The following is a 22133-nucleotide window of genomic DNA, read 5'->3' as shown; positions in this document are numbered from 1 at the left end:
GAACGGATTATGCTCGTAAAGCTAGGTTCCACTGTAATTATATGTAAGCCATATTGCAAACCCCCAAAATCTCATATAATTATTAAAATACTGTATTTGTCATTTCAAATGTAATTTCAGTCATTTTATATCTGTGGCTTATAAAATCCTTGTTTAAATCCAGAACACTAAATGCCGTTCCTGTCTATTGTATTGTCCCTCTGTTATCTACATGAGTCACTTCTGAAAGGGTTTCCTAAAATCAAGAGATAAATGGTGACGGGGGGGGGGGGGGGGGGGGGGCTTCTGCACCCAGCCTATTATTGACAGCCTCAGCTCCGTTCTTGTGTGCTGTTTGAAGAAGGATGTGTCTCTTCCCTCCAATCGGCTCTCAGCTCTCCTCAATGAGCTCTACAGTGTACTGTAACTTCAGCTTCCAATCCCTGCCATCTGCTGTTTGAACAGCTGTAGAAAACACTGGTATAATGTCGCGTACACACGATCGGTTTGTCTGATGAAAACGGTCTAATGGACCGTTTTCATCAGATGAACCGATCGTGTGTGGGCCCCATCAGTTTTTTTCCCATCAGTGAAAAAACTTAGAACCTGTTTTAAAATTATCTGATGGTTAAAAAACCAATAGAAAAAAACGATCGTCTGTGGGGAAATCCATCAGTTAAAAATCAACGCATGCTCAGAATCAAGTCGACGCATGCTCGGAAGCATTGAACATCATTTTTCTCAGCACGTTGTTGTGTTTTACGTCACCGCTTCTGACACGATCGGTTTTTTAACTGATGGTGTGTAGGCAAGACTGATGAAAGTCAGCATCATCGGATATCTGATGAAAAAATCCATCAGACCGTTTTCATCGGATGAACCGATCGTGTGTACAGGGCATAACTTGTGTAGGAGGATTTGTTTCATCTCTGGGTAACACCTGAGGTTAGTCACTTCATTGGGTACATGTGCAATCTAAAGTAATGCCTGGTGATCCTGGCACTGAGGTCCATATTCAGGCATTTCCTTAATATGACAACTATCCTCTGTTCTTGTCTCCCCGTTCTGTTTCAGTATTGTGGCATAGCTCCTAATGGATAAGGTACATAGCTCCCAACTGTTCCTGATTTGGAGGGCCTGTCCCTCTTTCAGAACAAAGTCCCATTGTCTTTCCTTCATTTGCCCCTCTTTTTTTTCTGTTGCTTAAATATGTGTAAAAATGTCCTATTTGTACCTCAAAAAGTGTTTTAAAATGCTAAACCTTTCATCCAATTTCTAAATTGTATTTGTAAATTTAAAAAGCCAATATAAAGGAATGGTAGTGGTAGAAAAGCATGTGTGGGTTTCACCACATTTTTTTGTGTATTCATTTTCCATGTAGCAGGGGTGCCTTTTAGGTCCCTTATGTCCCGTACACACGATCCGAAAATCAGATGACGGATGGTCTGACTTTTTCTCTTAATAGTCGCAAGTAGAGATTGAATAGGTTACTAAAGTGGCGAAAAATTCTCGTACAATAGGAGAAAAAAAATCGGAAAGTGATGTCATGTGTTGTAATGTATTTGTATTGTATTTTAGGACGTCAAATATACTGACTAAGCGAAAATCATGCGATCTGGTATCGTACAAGGAAAATGTTTGCGCTTGTCCGATCAAATAATATTGGATGAATTGTTGTGATCGGCTCTCGAAAGCTCTGTACTAACGATCCGCTTAACGTATGATCGTGTCAGGCCCCGTACACACGACCGAGTTTCTCGGCAAAATTCAGCCAGAAACTCGATCAGAGCTGGAGTCTGCCGAGAAACTCGGTCGTGTGTACACTTCTCACCGAGGAAGCCGACGAGGAACTCGTCGGGCCAAATAGAGAACATGTTCTCTATTTCCTCGTTGGTCAATGAGGAAAGTTGGCTCGCCGAGATCCTCGGCGGCTTCAACACAGAACTCGACGAGGAACTCGATGTGTTTGGCACGTCGAGTTCCTTGGACGTGTGTACGGGGCCTATAATGTGGTATTTTTTGTCTGTTTTTCGGATCGTGTGTACAGGCCATTAGGCCAATAGCTGTCTCTCATCTCAGAAAATTGGAAGGTATGCAAGTGGCTGTTCCATCAAACATTGTATGGTAATCAGTCAGCTTCTATCTTGAGTTCAGGTAAGCTTTGAAAATAAAATATAGGAGGTGATTCATTGGCGTGTACAGCTGTTACAGATTCTGGCTGCTCCAGTCTTGATAAATTCCCCTCATTATATAGGTAAGGCCCACTGTTGTCACCACCAGTTAGCCAATCCTAAAGAAATGCCATCAATGGAGTGCATAGATGGGAATGAATGTAGATAATAATGTATGTTACTGTGCTTGTGGTAACACATGCATTATTACTGCACACCAGTCTGGAGTACTCCAATGACAAAATCTTACCAGCATAGTTTATGCCCCTGTTTCCAACCACTGTGAAGTTTTAAGTGGTCCATCCCTCCCTGGATTATTTCCAATCCTCCTGTTGCACATGTAAAAAATAATGTAAAGCAGGGGTGCCCAACCTTTTGAAGAGCGAGGGCCACGTAAAAAACTTGTTAACCGGTCGCGGGCCACAATGAGCAGAGCAGATGGACCGGGTGCGGATCGGAGGTAGGACACAAGTCAGTTTACGTCTGCCACTCATTTGAGGTGCATGGAGGGTCAAATTGGGTCAGACTGACCATGTGAAAGGGACCCAAGGCTGCTTTCACGCTGATACGCTGCAGTTTTTCCTGCACTGCGGGTACAACGCAGTGTACCTTTTGACTTTCCTGCACTTTGCAATAGACTTCTAATATATTCTGCAGGTTTGGTGCACCTTCAGAAAGCTCACCAAACTCAAAAGTAGTAACATAAGTCTATGGCTCAGTGCAGGTAACCTGCAGGTGCATTGATCTGCATCTGTGGATCAGTTTGAAAGCAGTCCAGTAACCACTGCAGAAGAGATATGCCCATATGTACATCGTGGCCCAGATTCACAACCGAGATACGACAGCGTATCTCCAGATACGCCGTCGTATCTCTGCGTTGTGCCGTCGTACGCATAGATATCCTTTAGATTCGACAGGCGTAAGTCTCTTACGCCGTCGAATCGTAACTGCATTTTTCCGCTGACCGCTAGGGGCGTGTAAGCTGATTTACGCGTCAAAATATGTAAATCAGCTATATATGCGAATTCTTGAACGTACGCCCGACCGACGCAGTAAAGTTACGACGTTTACGTTAGGCTTTTCCCGGCGTATAGTTGCCCCTGCTATATGGTGGCATAAGTGTGGCGTAACAATGTTAAGTATGGCCATCGTTCCCGCATCAAAATTTGAAAATTTTGCGTTGTTTGCGTAACTCGTCTGTGAATGGGGCTGGACGTAATTTACGTCCACGTCAAAACCAATACGTCCTTGCAGCGTATTAGGAGCAATGCACACTGGGAGATTTCCACGGACGGCGCATGCGCCGTTGGTGAAAAACGTCAATCACGTCATAAAACACGCCCCCTGATCCAAATTTGAATAAGGTGGGCTTACGCTGGCTGATTTACACTACGCCGTCGCAACTTACGGAGCAAGTGCTTTGAGAATACAGCACCTGCCCGTCTAAATTGCGGCGGCGTAACGTAAATCGGATCCGTTACGCCGCCACAGAGATACGCAGAACTACGAGAATCTGGCCCTGTGATTTTAGTAATAACATGGCCTTTAATAACAGTATTCTGTTCTATTCCATCCCAGAGCAGGAGGTCGCGGGCCACATCAGAGGGCTCCGCGGGCCACTGGTTGGGCACCCCCAATGTAAAGTAAAGTAAATATCTTGGGGCACCTTCATAATATCACATGTGCAGGTCTAAAAAATACAGTAGTGATGGGGGGGGGGGTAAACTCACCAACATTTACTGTAACAGGCACTGAAAATGTTTGTTTTGGGTCAAATGTGAATCATCACATTTACATAACGTGGTACACACCACCAAATATGTTAGCAAATGTATTTTGCCACATCTACCCCTTCTGGGTAACACCTTGTTTGCTCCAGGATTAGAAAACCTTAGTATCTTTCACTGGTGGCATCCCCATACATTTCATTATATCTACTACTTCATTATTGGTAGCATTGCATACACTAGGGCAGAAATTTGAGAACATTTTTTTTCCCATCCTCTGAGCTTTTCCGCTTCTTGCAAATAAAACACTGGCTCTCCTCCACCTTTTGCTAACAAGGACCTTACAAGGAGGCACTCACTTTTTTAACATATCTGCTACCATATGCCTCTTTCTCCTATTGATATCTATCACTTATTCAAATAAATAGCTCTCGTTCACACACTACTTACATTTCTACGTGAGAGAAGGATCTTCAAACCTAAGGGAAGACTGGAAACAAATTTGGTTTACAAATATAACATAATAATATAATACATTCATTTCTGCATATACAGTCATTTTAAAGTATTTGGGTAAAGACAAATAAACAGTATAATATAGAAATATAATTCTAAGCAAAGCAAAACAGAAAAAAAAAAAAAAAATCAAAACACAGAGATTGCTTTTTAATCAATGCAATCATGCGGTTTCAGACTATTTTCATACCATTATAAGCAAGCCATTTTCTTTCAGTTATTTATAGAGGTAAAAAGCCCATAGTGATTTCTTTAACATGCAATTTTAAAATCACAGTTTGCCAAATTGGGCAGAAATTCAGGCATGCAGTATTATATTTCATTTGTTAAAAATACAAATCTAGCAGGTGTTTATGTTGTACTGTTTGTCTCGGCTTAGCAGTTTTACCTAGTGCATCTGGGTATAAATCATTAGACCAAAATAGCACAACATGAAAAAGTCTAGATTGTGCAGGACTATAATACAGGATGAGAATATCTCTTATTTTTTTATCCTGGAGCAAGTCAGCCATAAAAGCAAACCGCAGCAGAGGTTAGAATGTCTCACGGAAACCCCAAATGTGATAATAAAATGGTACAAATATATCTAGATGCTTACATCTTGCTAAACAGAGAAAGAGCATATTGGACTAAAATATATTGGACTAAAAAGCATATTGGACATAAAGAACATAATTTTCATTAACTGCTTGATTCAAAACAGGTTTTAACAGTTTAATGATTTATTCTTTTAACTGAATAATAAAATAAAACATGATGAGGAATCTTTTGTTTTATGCTAAACACCAGTATACTATTATACTATGCAACCTCAGCTACATACAGCATACACTGTGTCCTGAGAGTGGAATGGGGAATTTTCGTCCCACTCCCTGAACAAAATCGAGTCACTATGGGCACTGCTCAGCCATTTAGAGAAAGCTTTGCATTTTCTGAATGAATACAAAGCTCCCTCTGATTTGCTGAGGCAAAGATCTTGATGTCATCCGCTCCCACGCTGAGGCGGAGATCTTGACGTCATCCATTTTTTTGAACCAGCTTTGTCTAAAAGAACTATTTAAAGTTCACTAAAACACGGAGTTAGGCTTTTTAGTCTTTAACTATTTGGTGCTTAAAGGGGTTGTAAAGGTACAATTCTTCTGTCTGTAACTCCACACAGTGATGCAAGGCTTTCTCCCTGGTGTGGAGTGTCGTGCTCGCCCCCTCCCTTGTACTACAGGAGAGTCAGGACGCCCACTAACACACAGCTACTTTCTCTATCTGCAATGTAGAAAGTGCCCTGACTCTCCTGTAGTCCATGGGAGGGGGCGAGCACGACACTCCACACCAGGGAGAAAGCCTCACATTACTGTGTGTAGTTACAGACAGAAGAACAGGAAGTGAGGATTTCTCAGAAGAAATAAGGACATTTAAAAGCAAAATTGAAGGATGAGGTAAGTGAAGGAGGACTGCACAAAGGTAAAGGAAGCTATTTAGGGGAAAAAATTGTAACTTTACAACCCCTTTAAACAGAGACGAGGACTCTCTCATTGTCTCCATGTGAGATGGAAGAAGAGTGAGTCATGTATTTCCTGTACCAATAAGTACCAGTTAATTTATTTTAATACTCAGTGGCCTGAACAGAGCAAGGGAGTAGAAAGGAATATGGTTTCCATGACCCCAGGAGCACTTACCTTGAAGTTCAGTTATGCACAATTATGCATATATAATGTCAAATACACCTCTCAATTTGGCCTTCTACAGTGATGAAAGGTCTGCTCACCATCTCATTGTTCCATTGCTGCCAATGCCATGGTCTTAAACTATTTTGCCAGCCCAGTTCCTTCTTTCTTTGACCATTGGCTGGCTGTCATGTTGTTTACTAACATTTCTTTTAAAGGGGTTGTAAAGGTTTGTTTTTTATTTTCTAAATAGGTTACTTTAAGCTAGTGCATTGTTGGTTCACTTACCCTTTCATTCAATTTACCTTCTAAATGTTTTTTTCTTTGTTTTCTTTGTCTGAATTTCTCACTTCCTGTTCCTCCTCAGTAAGGTGTTCAGTAAGCTGTTCTAAATGACTTTCCACCACTCAGATGATGGTGGAAAGCTTACTGAGGAGAAACAGGAAGTGAGAAATTCAAACAAAGAAAAAAAAACATTTAGAAGGGAAATCGAAGGAAAAGGTAAGTGAACCAACAATGCACTAGCTTAAAGGAACCAATTTTGAAAATAAAAGACGAACCTTTACAACCCCTTTAAGATTTAAAAACACATACATGAAAATGGCAGAGAGATCTTACATATTGTCAGAAAGCCAAAATACATTTAGTCAGAATACAAACTCACAAAAAATAAACAAACAAAAGGAATAAGGCCAGCATACAATTTGCTGCATAGTCTAATAAATTTGCATATAAGAGTTACCGGAGCATAAACAATCAAGGTAGAATTGTATCATATACAAACCCAGGAATAACAGAGAACCCTTAACGTTATATTTAGGAGTTATTAGGATGACCAAAATGTCCATTTACGTTAAAAAAATGCATGGTTTCCATAACGACATGATGTACCCTTTCCATTAGTTTTATAGCTTCCATGCGGTGAAGTACATGAGACCAGGGCACAGAAGGAGAATGACAGTTAAGGGCAATAGCCAAATGAATGGCACTAAATTGTGTATGTGCCAATTTTTGGCGAGTAGGTGGCACCTCTGATAATTCAGCAAAAAATAACCAGATTTGGTACTTTGTGGTTATTTGTGTGCCAGTAATCTGAAACAGATTAGCTGCCTGTTGCCATAGTGACCAAACTCTACAGCTCAAAAAAGTTTGAAGGTGTGCACCCCTGTTTTGGCAGCCCCAAAAACATGGCTCGGGTACTAAGGGATAGAATTTGTGTAGATTAGCAGGGCTATACTACCATCTAGTATGAAGTTTGACTATAGTCTCTTTAATAGCAACAGAGTATGTACATTTACAGTATGCATATTTGAAACCATATCTAGCCAGTCTTCTGTGAAAAGGATGGCTGTCATGTTAATGACATTTGTTCTGGAATTGGATTACTCAGCATCCAGCTTCTGCATTGGGCATGTGCCACTGGCAGCTGAAAGAAAACCAAGTTTTTGGCTAAAGAGACATGCAAAGTCTCTACCAAAAACTTTACCGGCTAGAAATTTTTTAGCTCATTTTTTAAGTGAATTTGCTACTTTACCCTTCGTTTGCAAATCATTGACTCACTTTAAGTGTATACTTAGTAAATAGAGACAGATCTCGAAGAATTTGGCACACCATCCATATCAAAATTTACACAGAAGAAACAAAAAAAGTAAAGGATTTTAACGGTTGCCATGTATAACCCCAATAGACAGAAGCTACAACCATACAAAATTAATAAAATTATAAAAAGGTTTCTTTCATCTCAGCCTAAAACACATATACAGATGACATCAAAATTATCCTGCTTTCATTTCCTAACTGGATAAGTATAGAATTCTGTGTGCAGAGTAACCTCTACCGCCCAATCAACTTATTGAGAAATTCAGTGAAGACTTTCGCATAAAGGGCCTATGCTTTTTCCCAGAAGGCTTCCTTAGGGGATCATATTAGCTTTATGCATAAAGTTGCAGGCTCAGGGGGGTGGACGGTTCCACGCAAGATGGAGAGCAAGAGTGAAGGTATACAGATCCAACCATACATGAGGTGGGTGTTTTATTCTTCTGGTGTAACACTTCAATATGGTTTAAACAGGGGTATCCTGAGCGTAAATCTGATCCTGGAACCATACATCCAACCACCATAGGAAAGAGCCGATTGAAATAACCTTGTTTAAACAATATTGAAGTGTTACACAAGGAGGATGAAACACCCATCCAGTCTTTAACAAATTGCAAGTATCATCACAAACTTGAAATCTGCTGTCTAGGATTTCCCCCCACGAGTTTGTGGGAATGAATGGTTTTGGCCATAGTAAGAACCTTCTTAAAATTGTCTTCCCCCAAGCGTGGATCCTTCCTATGTATGGTTGGATTTGTGTACCTTTACTCTTGCCCTCCACTCTGTGTGGAGCCACCCATTCCCTGACTCAAGCCTGCAACTCTATGCATAAGACTAATTGGACCCCTGAGGAAGCCACCCACGAAACGCGTAGAGATCCATACATGTGATGATATGCAGACCCCTGCACATGGCCCTCAATGTAAAAGTCTTTACTTAATTTCTAAATAAGTTAATTTGAGAGTTCGGTACAGGTTACAGGTGCTATACTTAGCCAGTTGGGAAATGCAAGCAGGATAATTTAGATGTAATTTGTATATGTTTTTAAGGTGTTTTAAGCTGATATGAAATAAACATTAGTATAATTGTATATGGTTGTAGCTTCTCTCTATTGGGGTTATACATGGCAACCGTTAAAATCCTTTACTTTTTTGTTTCTTCTGCGTCACTTCAGGTGTATAAATGGGTTTCCTGTGTACTCTGAATTTTGCTACTATTCAAAAACATATTGGTAGCCTAAAGTGCACTTGAATTAAAAAAATGGAAATTTGCAATCATACTGTATAGGCCACATCAATAAATGTTTATTGCTGCCCCCACACAGAGACACAGTGCAAAACAAGGCATGACGACTAAGTAGAAAGGAAATCACCCACTTTAGGAAGGTACTGTAACAATTCTGGTGACTAGTACTTTGCCCTCTGCCTGTTTACACCATGCTACACTTCAGAGGAGACTCCTGTGTGATTTTGTTAAACAAAGACCAGTGTTATGCAGTAACTACAGTATCTGATCAGAGATTACTTCCTTCACATCTAGTATATGTTACTTTACATCACTGGTACTTGATATTAAATAATGCCCTTTATCAAAAATAATGTATATCATTCCTGATCAGCAATAAGGGGTTGATTTGCTAAATGCAAAAAAACAGTTCACATGCAAGGGAGGTTCCGTCATATTTTTTTTTGACCAATCACAGTGAAATAAAATTAAAAAAGCATTTTTGTTTGAACTTGATTGGATGATCGGAGTCAGCAAAGCGAGACTTCCTTGCATGTCAAGCCTCAATTTTTTTTTAAATTATGGTTTTGTTTGATAGTATGTACTAAAAAATCAGTGTCCTGCTGTTTTCCAAATGTTAATACTAGGAGGTGATACCCGGGGGCCCATAAAAAAAATTCACGTCCATTAGTACCACCTCTATGTTTTTTATGATAAGATGATAGATCCTTGTGATGCCCACTTTTTTAGAATGTGTTAAAATGGCTACATCGTTGTGAGTTGATGGGCCTTGTCAATGAAATCAGAACAACCAGAGAGTGTCGTTTGCCTAGTGCAATTTGAAACGTGAAAAATAATTGTTTGTTTCCCAATCAAGTCTAAACGAAATATCCTGACCTTATTTTTCTTATTTTTTTTACAGCATCGGTAGAAGAAGAATCTACAGCTACAGGTAGGAGGATGATTTCTAATTGATCCCAATTTGGGAGTTGTAAGAAAAGGCTGTCTTAAACAGGCAAAGCTTTTAAACAACTAGAAAGGGACTTACTGTGACTTTTTTTACTATATGAACTTTACCATTATGGAATAGAAGAAGGTAATTGATCATATGCAAAAATAAATTAACAGGAGTTAGCCCATAACTGATATTCAACACATGCAATCATAGGGCCAGATTCACAGAACAGATACGACGGCGTATCTCCTGATACACCGTCGTATCTCTTGTCGTATCTATGCGGCTGATTCATAGAATCAGTTCCGCATAGATAGCCCCTAGATCCGACAGGTGTAATTGACTTACACCGTCGGATCTTAGGATGCAATACTTCGGCCGCCGCTGAGGGGAGTTTGCGTCGTATTCCAGCGTCGGGTATGCAAATGAGGATTTACGGCGATCCACAAAGTTTTTTCCTGTCGTTACGTCGGTGCAAGTCTTTTTTTCCCGTCGCAAAGTTAGGTGTGCTATTAACATGGTGTAAAATTACTCCACCATGTTAAAGTATGCCCGTCGTTCCCGCGTCGCTTTTGAATTAATTTTTTTCCCGGCGTAAGTACGTTACGCACGTCGCGATTCACAAACACGTCGGGCCGCCGTAAGTTCGTGCAAAGCACGTCGGGAAAATTGCGAACGGAGCATGCGTAGAACGTCCCGCCCCATTTGAATTGGGCGGGCTTGCGCCGGACGACTTTACGTTACACCGCCGCAAGTTTCCAGGTAAGTGCTTTGAGGAACAGGCACTTACACTGAAAACTTGCGGCGGTGTAACGTAAACGGGTTACGTTACACGGCCGCAATTATTCGTGAATCTGGCCCTTTGTGTGTAAACTGTGGAGTTGATTTACTAAAAATCTGGAACAGCTGTGCATGGTGGCCAATCATCTTCTAACTTCAGCTTGTTCAATTAAGCTTTAACAAAAAAAAAAACTGGAAGCTGATTGGTTTATAATTTTGCACTCAGTTTTAGTAAATCAACCCCAATGCTCAGTGAGCTTATAAAACTATGATTATATCCTGTTTTTTTTATATATATATTTTATTTCCTCACATATGATTGGATATTCAAACTGAATGCAACTTCACCTTATTTATCCCATATTTGAACACTGTATGAGGTTAAATTAACAATTCATTTATTGAAAAAAAAAATCTTAAGGTATATATATATTTTTTTACATCGTCAATTGTTTAAGTAAACCAAGCCCACTGGGTCATTTGAACAACTTCAGCTCCAGAAGATTTTACCCCTTTCATAACCAGGTCATCATTTTTTTATTTTATTTAGCATTGCGTTACTTTAACTGGTAATTGCACGGTCATGCAATGCTGTGCCCAAACAAGGCCAAAATGTATTCTGCTGCATGTCTTAACCCAGTGTTTCTCAACTCCAGTCCTCAAGGCACCCCAACAGGTCAGGTTTTCAGGATTTCCATTATTTTGCACAGTTGCACTGCCTTAGTAATTACCACAGCCATTTCATCTGAGGGGAATCCTGAAAACATGACCTGTTGGGGAGCCTTGAGGACTGGGGTTGAGAAACACTGTCTTAACCAATAACTATATATTGATTGGTTTGCTTGGAAGTTATAGCATCTACAAACTATGGTATACATAATGGAATTCTTATATATTTACTATACACAGTCACTGTACTAACGACACTGGATGGGAAAGGGTTATCACAAGTATTAATGTGTGTGTTATGTGCTGCTTTGTACTTAAAATCGTTTTGTTCCTTTTCCCTAAAAACAAAGTGATCATTCCCTCAATACAGGGCTGTGATTGGACACAGCCGATCAGCAGGTCCCAGCCATGGCAAGGACCTGCTGAAAAAAAGGCAAGTGTGTCTAACACAGTGGGGGTCTGCTTGCTTTAACCGATTGCTGACCAGGTTGGCTCGGCTGAGTGAATCGCCCTAGCTGTACGCCGGCTTTTACATGCGATCTGTGGGCACATCTACGCGGATCGGCCAACGGGGGCGCCAATCAGCGGCCTGGCAGACTCGATGTCCACCGGCTGCCCGCAATCACGCCCCGCAGTGACAGAATGGGGATCTGCCATAGTAAACAAGGCAGATCTCTGTTCTGACAGGGGATCACACAGACCCTGTCTTTCTGCTATGCAGGAAGATGGGTCTGTGTGTTGTGTGTGTGTGTGTTGTCCCAGGCAGCCCATCCCCCATACAGTTAGAAACACAATGAGGAAACACAGTGCCATTAGTACAATGTCAGTGCATACTTTTAGCACTGATCACTGTAATAATGTCACTGGTTCCCCCAAAAAATTAAAAAATGTCAGTTAGATGTCTGATCTGTCCACTACAATGTCAGTCACTGCCATTACTAGTAAAAACATTTTTTATAGTAATAGAAAATGCCATCAATCTATCCCTTATTTTGTAGATGCTGTGGACCGGATTCAGAAAGGAGATACGGCGGCGTATCTCCAGATACACCGCCGTAATTTAAAATGTGCGCTGTCGCATCTTTACGCCGATTCACAAAGCTAGATACGCCTGAAAATATGGCTCTAAGTTACGGCGGGGGAGTGTATCTGAGATACGCTACGCCCGCCTAAAGATAGGCATTTCTATCTGAATCCGGCCCTAGAACTTTTGCGCAAAACCAATCAATTAACTCTTTTTGGTATTTGTTTAACCAGCAGAATACAATTTTTTTTAAATGATTCTTTGGTGTGTTTTATAGCAGACAATAAAAAAGATTGTTTTTTTGTTCAAAGTTGACGGCCTTTTTTTGCTTATAGCGCAAAAAAAGAAAAAAAACTGCAGAGGTGATCAAATACCACCAAAAGAAAGCTCTATTTGTGGGGAAAAAAAGGACATTGATTTTATTTCGGTACAGCGTTGCGTGGCCGTATAATTGTCAGCTAAGTAACACAGTGCCAAATCACAAAAAATGGCCTGGTCATTATGGGGGCAAATGGTTTATAAATCCCTCCCCTGTAGTGACCATTCACCTCCCCTTTGCTCCCCACAGCTCCATTCAGCTGCCAGGAGCAAAAAAATCGAAATAATACTTCCAGATACGGAGGAGCAGATGACATGCTCCATGTGACAGCGTTGGTGGTTGGTGATTACGCCCTTATGTAAGCTCCAACTTGAGCATCATAGTGATTACACATGGTTTCCTTTACTCACTAAACAAGTAGTTGGGGGGAGGAAGCATGTGGAAATAGGTAAGAGCATTTTGCTGTGCCATGGATGAGAAAACATGGGTTCCACATTAAAAGTTACAGAGAGGAAACCTTTTAGGCACTAGAAGCTAATTTCTGTTGCAGATATCTACTTGTATACATTAAGAATCAAGTTAAGAAACCGAAAATTGGTAGTTACGCAAAAGCTGTATTGCCAGGAATTCTTTAAAAGGAGATGTGCACCCAATAAAAGCAATCCACCTGAATATTGCACAGCTGTCTTTGCACAATACCTTCTAATGCAGTATCTGGAGAGACACAGGCATTTCTTCACTTAGCTTTGTTGCTTACTCATCTATAGCTGCCCTTTTTAGAGTGAAAGGGCAACTGATTAAAATTTCCTAGCCGACTACTATTAAGAACGTAGGTGGAATGTCTGCTGTAGAATTCATGCTTGTCTGATATGAGCACACAATTTTATGTACTTATCTGAAGAAAAATATTTTTATTTTACCAGTCCTAATATGAATGTACGTATTATATGTAGAATGCACTTGAAATATGCAGATTAACCACTTCCGGACTGGCTCATGAAATATACGTCGGCACTTTGAAGAGGGATATCGTTGTTATTGCAGCAGCTAGCTGCCATAACCCTGGTATCCTCTTCTTCAGTAAGTGGTCCGGTTTCAGATAAAAGTGGTCTCTGTGGTGGATTTGCAGCAAGATCACTTTTATCGGCGGCGGGAGAGGGCCCCCCTCCTTCCCGCCGCTCTCCGATGCCCACCGCCGCTTACCGGAGCCGCTGGCAGCGGCAGAGGCAATCAGATCCTACTCCCTGTTAGGTATGGAGATGAGTGAGGGGAAGGTGGCCCACACCCGTCTCCATACCATTGCCAGGCAGAAGTGACATCAAAACGTCTCTTCTGCCCATAGCTCTTAAAGTGACAATTCTTTCCTTTATGAGCCCAGATCTCCTATTTAATAGGTCCCATCTTGCTTTTTTTCAATTTTTTTCTTTTACAAGGAATGTTTACATAGGAATAGCAATAGGAATAAAAGTGACACGTTTTTTTTAATGAACAGTGTAAATAAAGAAAACAAATTTAAAAAAAATAATGCGACCCTGTCCCGCGGAGCTCGCGAACGCATATGTGAGTAGCGCCCGCATATGAAAACAGTGTTCAAAACTACAAATCTAAGGTATCACCATGAACAATAATTCTAGCCTTGGACCACCTCTGTAACGCAAAACATGCAACCTGTAGAATTTTTTAAACGTTGCTTATGGAGATTTTTAAGTGTCAAAGTTTGTCGCCATTCCATGAGTGGGCGCAACTTTAAAGCATGACATGTTGGGTATCTAATGTTTGGGGGTTCTAAGTAATTTTCTAGCAAGAAAACCTGATTTTTACTTGTAAACCCCAAATCTCAGAAAGAGGCTTGGTCCTTCAATGGTGAAAACACAATACATATTGATACACTGCATATGCATATACATGTAATTTATAAATATAAACAGTGCAGCTTAAGAGCCGGTTCACACTGGGGCGACTCGTCAGGCGGCTCAGCCGCCTGATGAATCGCGTCCCATTCTATGCAATAGAACCGTTCTAATAGGAGCGCAAGTTGCTCCGACTTAGAAAAAGGTTCTTGTACGACTTCGGGGGCGGCTCTGGGCAATTTGCATTGACTTCTATACAGAAGTCATTTTGCTAATCGCCTCTGAAGTCGTCTTCAGGATGACTTGCAGAGTCGCCCCCGAAGTCGTGCCGCCGCAGTGTGAACCGGCTCTAAATATACATATGACAGTTAAGCATCAACATATTGTTTTAAAACAGTCCACAGCCCAATAGGAAATATCCTTGAATAGTAATATATTGCTGTGAGAGATTATCAGATGCACCAACACCTTAGCTAAATGAGCCCACCACCACCACACAGATTGCTTGTCCACCTCAAAATATTGACCCCCTGAACCAACAGGATGGTCAATAAACACTTATTTCCACTATCAGGGGATGAGTAATGCCAGGTGCAAATGGTCCTGATGATCCCGAAGCTCACATCTGACCCGATCAAGAAAAAAATGAAATAATCTAAGTGCTATACTTAACCGCTTGCCGACCAGTGCACGACGATATACATTGACACAATGGCACAGGCAGGCAAATGGGCATACCTGTACGTCCCTTTAAATTTGCCATTTACCAGCGGGTGCACTGTGTGCCTCATGAGTGTGTCCGTGGGTCCCAGGAACTCAATGTTCCCGGGCGGCCCGCGATTGCAGTCGGCAAAGGCAGAACAGGGGGATGCCTTTGTAAACAAGGCATTCCCTTATTCTGCCTAGTGACACGTTAGTGATCTACTGTTCCCTGTGATCGGAAACAGTGATCAGTGACATGTCACTGGTAGCTCCTTCCCCTAACAGTTAGAATCACTCCCTAGGACACACTTAACCCCTTCATCACCACCTAGTGGTTAACCCCCGTACAAAATATTGCTTTTTTTCCAAAATGGTCGCTCTATTTTTGTTTATAGCGCAAAAAAACCCCCGCAGAGGTGATCAAATACCACCAAAACAAAGCTCTATATGCGGTGAAAGAAGAATGTGCATTTTGTTTGGGAGCCACGTCGTACGACCGCGCAATTGTCAGTTAAAGTGACACAGTGCAGAATCGCAAAAAGTGCTCTGGTCTTTGGCCAGCCAAATGGTCCAGGGCTTAAGTGGTTAAAATTAAAATTACAACCTCCAACCCAATAAAGGGTATAGACAAAAGCCTGTATGCTTATGTCACAATGGTTTACCACTAACATAAAAACATATATAAAAAATAAACTAGATATACCATAGCATAGAGGGGAGACAACAAACTAATACCAACTACCCGTCTGAAATAAAGCAGTTCAGATCAAACTCTACATTCAATCCCAAAGGATTAAGGGCTTTAGTTTCAAAGATCCAAAAATATTCTCTTTGACTTAGGCGCCTAATGAAATTCTCCCCTCTCCAATGCTTGTTAACTCTTTCCACTCCCCAAAAATCTTAAACCTCTGGGGTTCCTGTCATGACACATCCGATTCCTGAAGTGTTTAGAAACACTGTGCAATCTAAGGCCTTTTTTGATATTATTTACATGCTTTCTTATATGTATTCTCAGTGCGCTTGATGTCCTACCAATGGTATTAGAAGCCACAATGACACTCTAGCACAGTGGTTCTCAACCTGGGGGTCGGGACCCCCTCGGGGGTCAAATGATAATTTGCCAGGGGTCACCAAATCCTGGGCTATTCCTGAAGCCCTAACCACTCTCCCAGCCTTTTTGCGGACACCCAGCAGGGCTGTCCCTGGAGCCCACGGCCGCCCACTCAGCCTCTTTGCAGGCACCCATTCAGCATGGCTGGGGACAGAGACTAGAGGTCAGCTGACTGGTGAGGAATGTGAAGTGGGATGGGCTGGAGGAGACCCCTGATTTCGGCATAGGTGTCACTGCTGCGAGACACCACAAAGTCAGAGACACAGTGAGTGTGATTATAGTTGCCATTAAAAGGACTCAGGGAGCGCTAAATGTCTGTGGTTTAGGCGCAAATTACTTGTCATGCCTTGGGTGCTGACAACCCACGCTACAAAAATAATTTTACTGTTAGGGGTCCCCACAACTTGGGAAATTTTATCAAGGGGTCACGGCACTAGAAGGTTGAGAACCACTGCTCTAGCATGTAGACCACCCTTGTATTCTGCAAGTGATAAGGTCCTTGATCTTATAGTTCTTGTTGGTAACCGAAGAAGAAAATGATTTATGCCTTTTATTATTACTTCTTGAATGCCTACATGCTGAGCACCATTCATACGCATAGAAGCCAGACAAAAAAAGATAACAACTGATTCTCATTTACTATAAGGGGATCCACAACCCCAGAAGCAATCATATCTCTGAGACAGGGGGGCCTTCATTAAAAAAATTCAGGGCATGCAGGGAGAACGAGTCTTTCAACAAATTCCCCAATGCTTGGTGATGATTCTTTACAATTTCCTATACTGTAAATTATAACCCATCACCATTTTGTATTCATGTTTATTCTCCTTTATTTTTTGGGGGCCTAAACTAAGGAGATTCCTATTCAAGGACATTTCCTATTGGGCTGTGGATTGTTTCAAAATTAGTATGTTGAGGCTTAACTGTCATATGTATATTTGCGCTGCACTGTTTGTTATTTAGTATTGTCTTGTGGGGCTTTGTGAAATTACCCTTGGTGTTCAGCTTGCAAATTTTAATTGTCTGTTACCTCTGGGTTGCGCTGATTGAATTTTTTGTTTTGAATTTATACATATAACTTAATTTAAATGATATTCCATCTTCACATATTTTAAATGGCTTTTTTTGTTTGAGTAGTAACATTTAACTTTTATTTCTTTTTAGCTTTATGTGGTTATCCTTTATAGCATTGCTATGTATACTTAAAGCATAGTTCCACCCATTTAAAAATCAGCAGCAGCAAAACGTGTAGCTGCTGACTTTTGAAAAATCAGACACTCACCTGTCCCACGGTCCAGGAATGCAGGCTCATGAAGCCCCGCTCCTCTCCCCCTCCTCTCTGAGGCACCGACATTCTAACTGTGGGCGCCCGGCTGTGGCTTGCTTCCCCAAAACAAAACCTTTAACTGTGCCGATCTTGACAACTATAGGCTCCACAGCAAAGACAAACAATATGAGGGCTAGAGGGCAATATTGTCTTCTTCCTCATTAAAGTCAAAAGCAATCAGAATTTCTTCCACCTTTGTATACTCTGTTTTGTCCATCTAGCCATGACTACACTATGATTTTTCTGGTTGCCATTGAAGATCTGTAAACCCATGATGCACCCCTGTATTATAGCAAAGCTAATAGTGGAGTGTAATTCATAGTAATCTCAAAAGACAAGTTTACTTAGAGAAGGTATTGAAGCAGAGTTCCACCCAAAAATGCAACCTCTGCTTTAAGTGATGGTGACCCCCTGACATGCCACATTTGGGGGGGGGGGCGGATACCCAGTTTTTATGGGCACCCAGCTCCCACTTTCTCCCCGGGCTCCCAGGCGCTGGAAGGAAGTTCACCTCTCCCCCCTCCCTCCCTGCAATTTTCTGGCACAATCTCCACCCATATTACCAATCATAGTCCGTTCATTATGTTTAGCAGCTGTCTGATAGCCTGCTCAGTGGCAAGCTGACAACACTGCCTCTAATTGTATAACAGTGGATTAGTGGCGCCAGTGTTTCAAGTAAGAAACTTTGCAATAGTTTCATAAAAAAAATATATTTTAAGAAAACTGTAAAAAGTTATACTTGATGGCAAATGTACTGAAAAAAATATATTTTGAGTTTACATACATTTTAAGGCTTCTTGCTACACATACCTGTACTGTAGAAGGAAGACTACCCTCCAACATAACAGACCACCCTCCTTCATTGGTGTAGCAACAAGTACAAAAAAAAACTAACCAGTCAAGTTTTATATTTTTCTCAATATATTGTAATTAATATTATTCCGGTATACATGTAGCTGATTTACAATGGCATATATAGTTACATAGTAGGTGAGGTTAAAAAACGACACAAGTCCAACCTACAGTATGTGTGTGATTATATATAAGTAGACAACCTACAGAGTATTCAAAACATTCTGATATGTTGCATGTCAAAGTGTGGGATTATTTTGTACATTCATTTACATAAAAATTGCACATTCTATGTGATATTCGCCATTTATAACTTTGTATTCAGCATTGATCAATCAAACTGGCAGTTTAAAGCTGATCTCTAGGCTGGATTAAAGTAGACGTTCACCCTAAAACTAAAATCTGTAAATCTACTGGCATCCACAAAATCGCTATACATACCTTTTCTGAAGCCGATCCTGTCTGGTCTGCAGCGGCGGAAGCTCTCTGCAGGAGAGACAGCCGACAACGACTGGGAAATGCCTGGGAAGTGACATCACCCATACAGTTACTATGGAGCTTCTTTAGTCTTCTTTACAGGGTTAGATAGGTTAGTCTTAGATTGCGGATGCAAATAGATTTACAGATTTTAATTTTAGGGTGAACTTCTACTTTAATTACGGTATATCTAAATACAAGAGACATGTGTATTATTAATTGAATTGTGGTGTCATTTGTGTCTTAATGTCAGATCTGTGCAGTAGTTCAGCATGAAACAATTCCTATACCAGTCATGGTGAACCTTGGCACCCCAGAGGTTTTGGAACATATTTCCCATGATGCTCATGCACTCTGCAGTGTAGTTGGGCATTGTGGGAAATGTAGTTCCAAAACATCTGGGGTGCCAAGGTTCGCCATCACTGTCCTATACTTTGCCTCTGTGCAGGAGTTTCCTGTAATATAGAGCAACCAGTGCTGCTGTCTCCCTTTGTACATGATAACAGTTCTTGTATAGGCCCTTTTGGTTTGTTTGTAAAAAAAAATGGCTTTCTGGGTCCCACACACAGATTTGCAATCTTCACTGCAGTCTATGCACTGCACAGTGATGATGTCATCATTGCTCGTAGAAGGTAATATCTGGGTTTGCAAAGGCAATTGGTGCACGCAAAGTGCATTTATACCCTTTGTGGTTAGTAGGCTGGCAGTAGGATGCGACTTGTCATGCAATTTGACCTGTCGAATCGCATTACAAATAGGTTCAGTGTGAATGAGGGCTTCTTTTGGCAAATGCAAGCTGACTGGCTGTGATGCTATATAGTTATATAGTTAATCCGGTTGAAAAAAGTCCATCCAGTTCAACCAACATAGAGGAAAAAATACACGCACACAAATAGAAAACCTCTATATACACTAGACTATACCTATAATTGATCCAGAGGAAAAAAAAAAAACAATGGCTTCAGTCATTTCTGAGATATGGATCTGAAACTAGTATGCAGGAGTCCTGACTTCCCTGACTGTGACTGGAACCGGATTCCTCACTAGAAAAAAAAACTCCACTAATCGTGTTCAGGAGACAATCATAGTATTTTGGATGTCTCATTACCTTCTGTCAGGTTAACAAGTCACCATGACTAATAGTGATGGGAAAGCTCTACAATGGAGGTTCCAACAATTCTCTACTCTATCTAAAAAAATGTTTTTCCTTTTCAGTTCTGCTTTAAACAGATTTTTCTCTTTTGATTTTTCCACTTTTCAGGCATACTCTACCATCATTTTCCTATTGCGTTTATAAGTAGTGAACTGTAGATTGGCCACTATAGGGGTCGCTCATTGCAGTTGCTTTGCCACTCTTTTCATCAATGTTAAGATATCAGCAAGATCGGAAGTACATGTTTGCACTTTATTGCATTGTCATAGTCTTACTTTGTGAGAAGGAGCAAAAAGCATAACCATTGTATACAGTGGCGGCCCGTCCATACGTGGCACAGGGGCGCCGCCCCCCTCAATTTATGTACTCGAGCTCCTAATCTCCATGCCGGGTGCCGGATGCATGGATTCCAATGTTTTTCTTCTTTTAAGCACATGATTAGAGCCTGAGGCTCTAATTGGATTTAAAAAATGGTGGGCTCAGGGGGCACAGAGCACTGCACCCTGAGTCCACCCACTTGTGTGACAATAGCAAATTAATATTCATCTTCATGATTCTCCTCCCAGCCAATCAGGAAACAGGTACTGAGACCCGATTGTCCAGGGAGTCTTAGGACTCCCAATCATGTCTCAGGACACACTGGCCACATTCAGAATCAAGGTTTTTAAAGAAAAATATCAGGTCTAGCATTTTTTTTTATTTAGTTTTTTTTGGTCCAGATTGGCCAATGTACTTATGCAATATACTATTGCTGTGGGATCCCTCTGGAAGCTGTAAACCACTGTAGTAGACATCGCTACTCCAGTGATCCCCACTAGCTTCTGGGTCCTATGCTGAGTGGCTGCCTTGCTGCATTGTGAACACAGGAACTTTGCATTTTGGCATGGGCACCATTTCAATGCAAGCAAAGTGTTCTCTGATTGGATAGAGCCAAGTGGTGGTGCAGGGACACCATGCTTTCCATCTCATCTAATTCAAGAACACTTTGAATTAATTGAAAAAATTAAATACATTCCCCCGAATGCCACCTGTGCCAAGCAGCCAACCTCCTGTGTTCAGAATGCAACAGAGCACCTGTGGTTCATGGGACTCAGAAGCTAGGAAAGTTCACAGGCAGGACCGATCCGCCTTATAGGCTCACTATGCAAGCCGCTTAGGGCCCCGCAAATTACTAGAGGCCCCATCCGGTGAGAAGTCATTTTCAGCCCCTCACCCCGCTTCTTAACTCGCTGGCTGCATGGGAGAAGAGGTAAGAAGGCAGCACCCCCAGCTTCTCACTTTAATGTAAAATGTCATTTTCGCCAGACCCCCCCCCCCCCCCCGCTTCTCAAGTTTAATGTAACATGTAATTTTGCTTAGGGCCCCAGGGAGGTCAGGATCGGCACTGTTCACAGGAGTAGTTGTTTCTAATACAGTGATTTCCAGCTTACACAGGCATCCCACAGGTATAGTTACATTTGCCCCAGCTGGATTATGTAAAAATGTCATACCTGGTATTCTTCTGAAAACATTATCACATGTTGACCATATCACTTACCTCAAGCTGGTCTCTTTTATACATTTGTTTTAAAAGTACTGAAAATATTCTACTTTCCCTTTAAGCACTCTATTAAATTTATCAGTTCGCATTTAAGTAACAGCAGAACTCTCATACTGTTGTTAATGTTAATGTTGTCTCAGAAGAATCAAGCAAGTCTACCCATGCAGTTATGACAGTCATAGAGGGAGATTATATCTGTGTGGGTGAGCCAAAACACCAGCCTTCACAGATTAAACTGTTTATTAATGAACTTAATCAGATCAGTGATTCCTGTCTTCAGTATTAGATAAAAGATACTGATCATATGGTGTCCTAATTTATGCAGGCAGCCATTGACCATGCACATTCACTTATTAAAAACATCAGCTTTTATGGTTTTAAACATAATTAAAAAAAATATTTGGCAATAAACTGAACTGAGAAGGATTTTGTTAGGGAGTTAGAGCAGAACATGCTGTAGGTTGCTCTGTGAATATATCAAGGAACCTTGCATATCAGCT

The 22133-nt window shown here is 41.1% G+C and overlaps 1 protein-coding gene across 1 annotated transcript in view; it reads left to right on the top strand.

Annotated features, from left to right (window-relative positions):
- Nucleotides 1–22133, top strand: part of EDIL3 (EGF like repeats and discoidin domains 3) — an 862525-nt gene that overhangs the window by 263390 nt on the left and 577002 nt on the right. The window contains exon 3 of the mRNA XM_040341735.1: nucleotides 9797–9826. Within this exon, the coding sequence (XP_040197669.1) occupies nucleotides 9797–9826 (30 nt within the window). The remainder of the gene's footprint in view (nucleotides 1–9796; nucleotides 9827–22133) is intronic.

This window comes from Rana temporaria, chromosome 1, assembly GCF_905171775.1.
Source record: "Rana temporaria chromosome 1, aRanTem1.1, whole genome shotgun sequence".
In the NCBI taxonomy this organism is placed as follows: domain Eukaryota; kingdom Metazoa; phylum Chordata; class Amphibia; order Anura; family Ranidae; genus Rana; species Rana temporaria.
The sequence above is the reverse complement of the archived record's forward strand: the minus strand, read 5'-3'. Positions and strand labels throughout refer to the sequence as shown.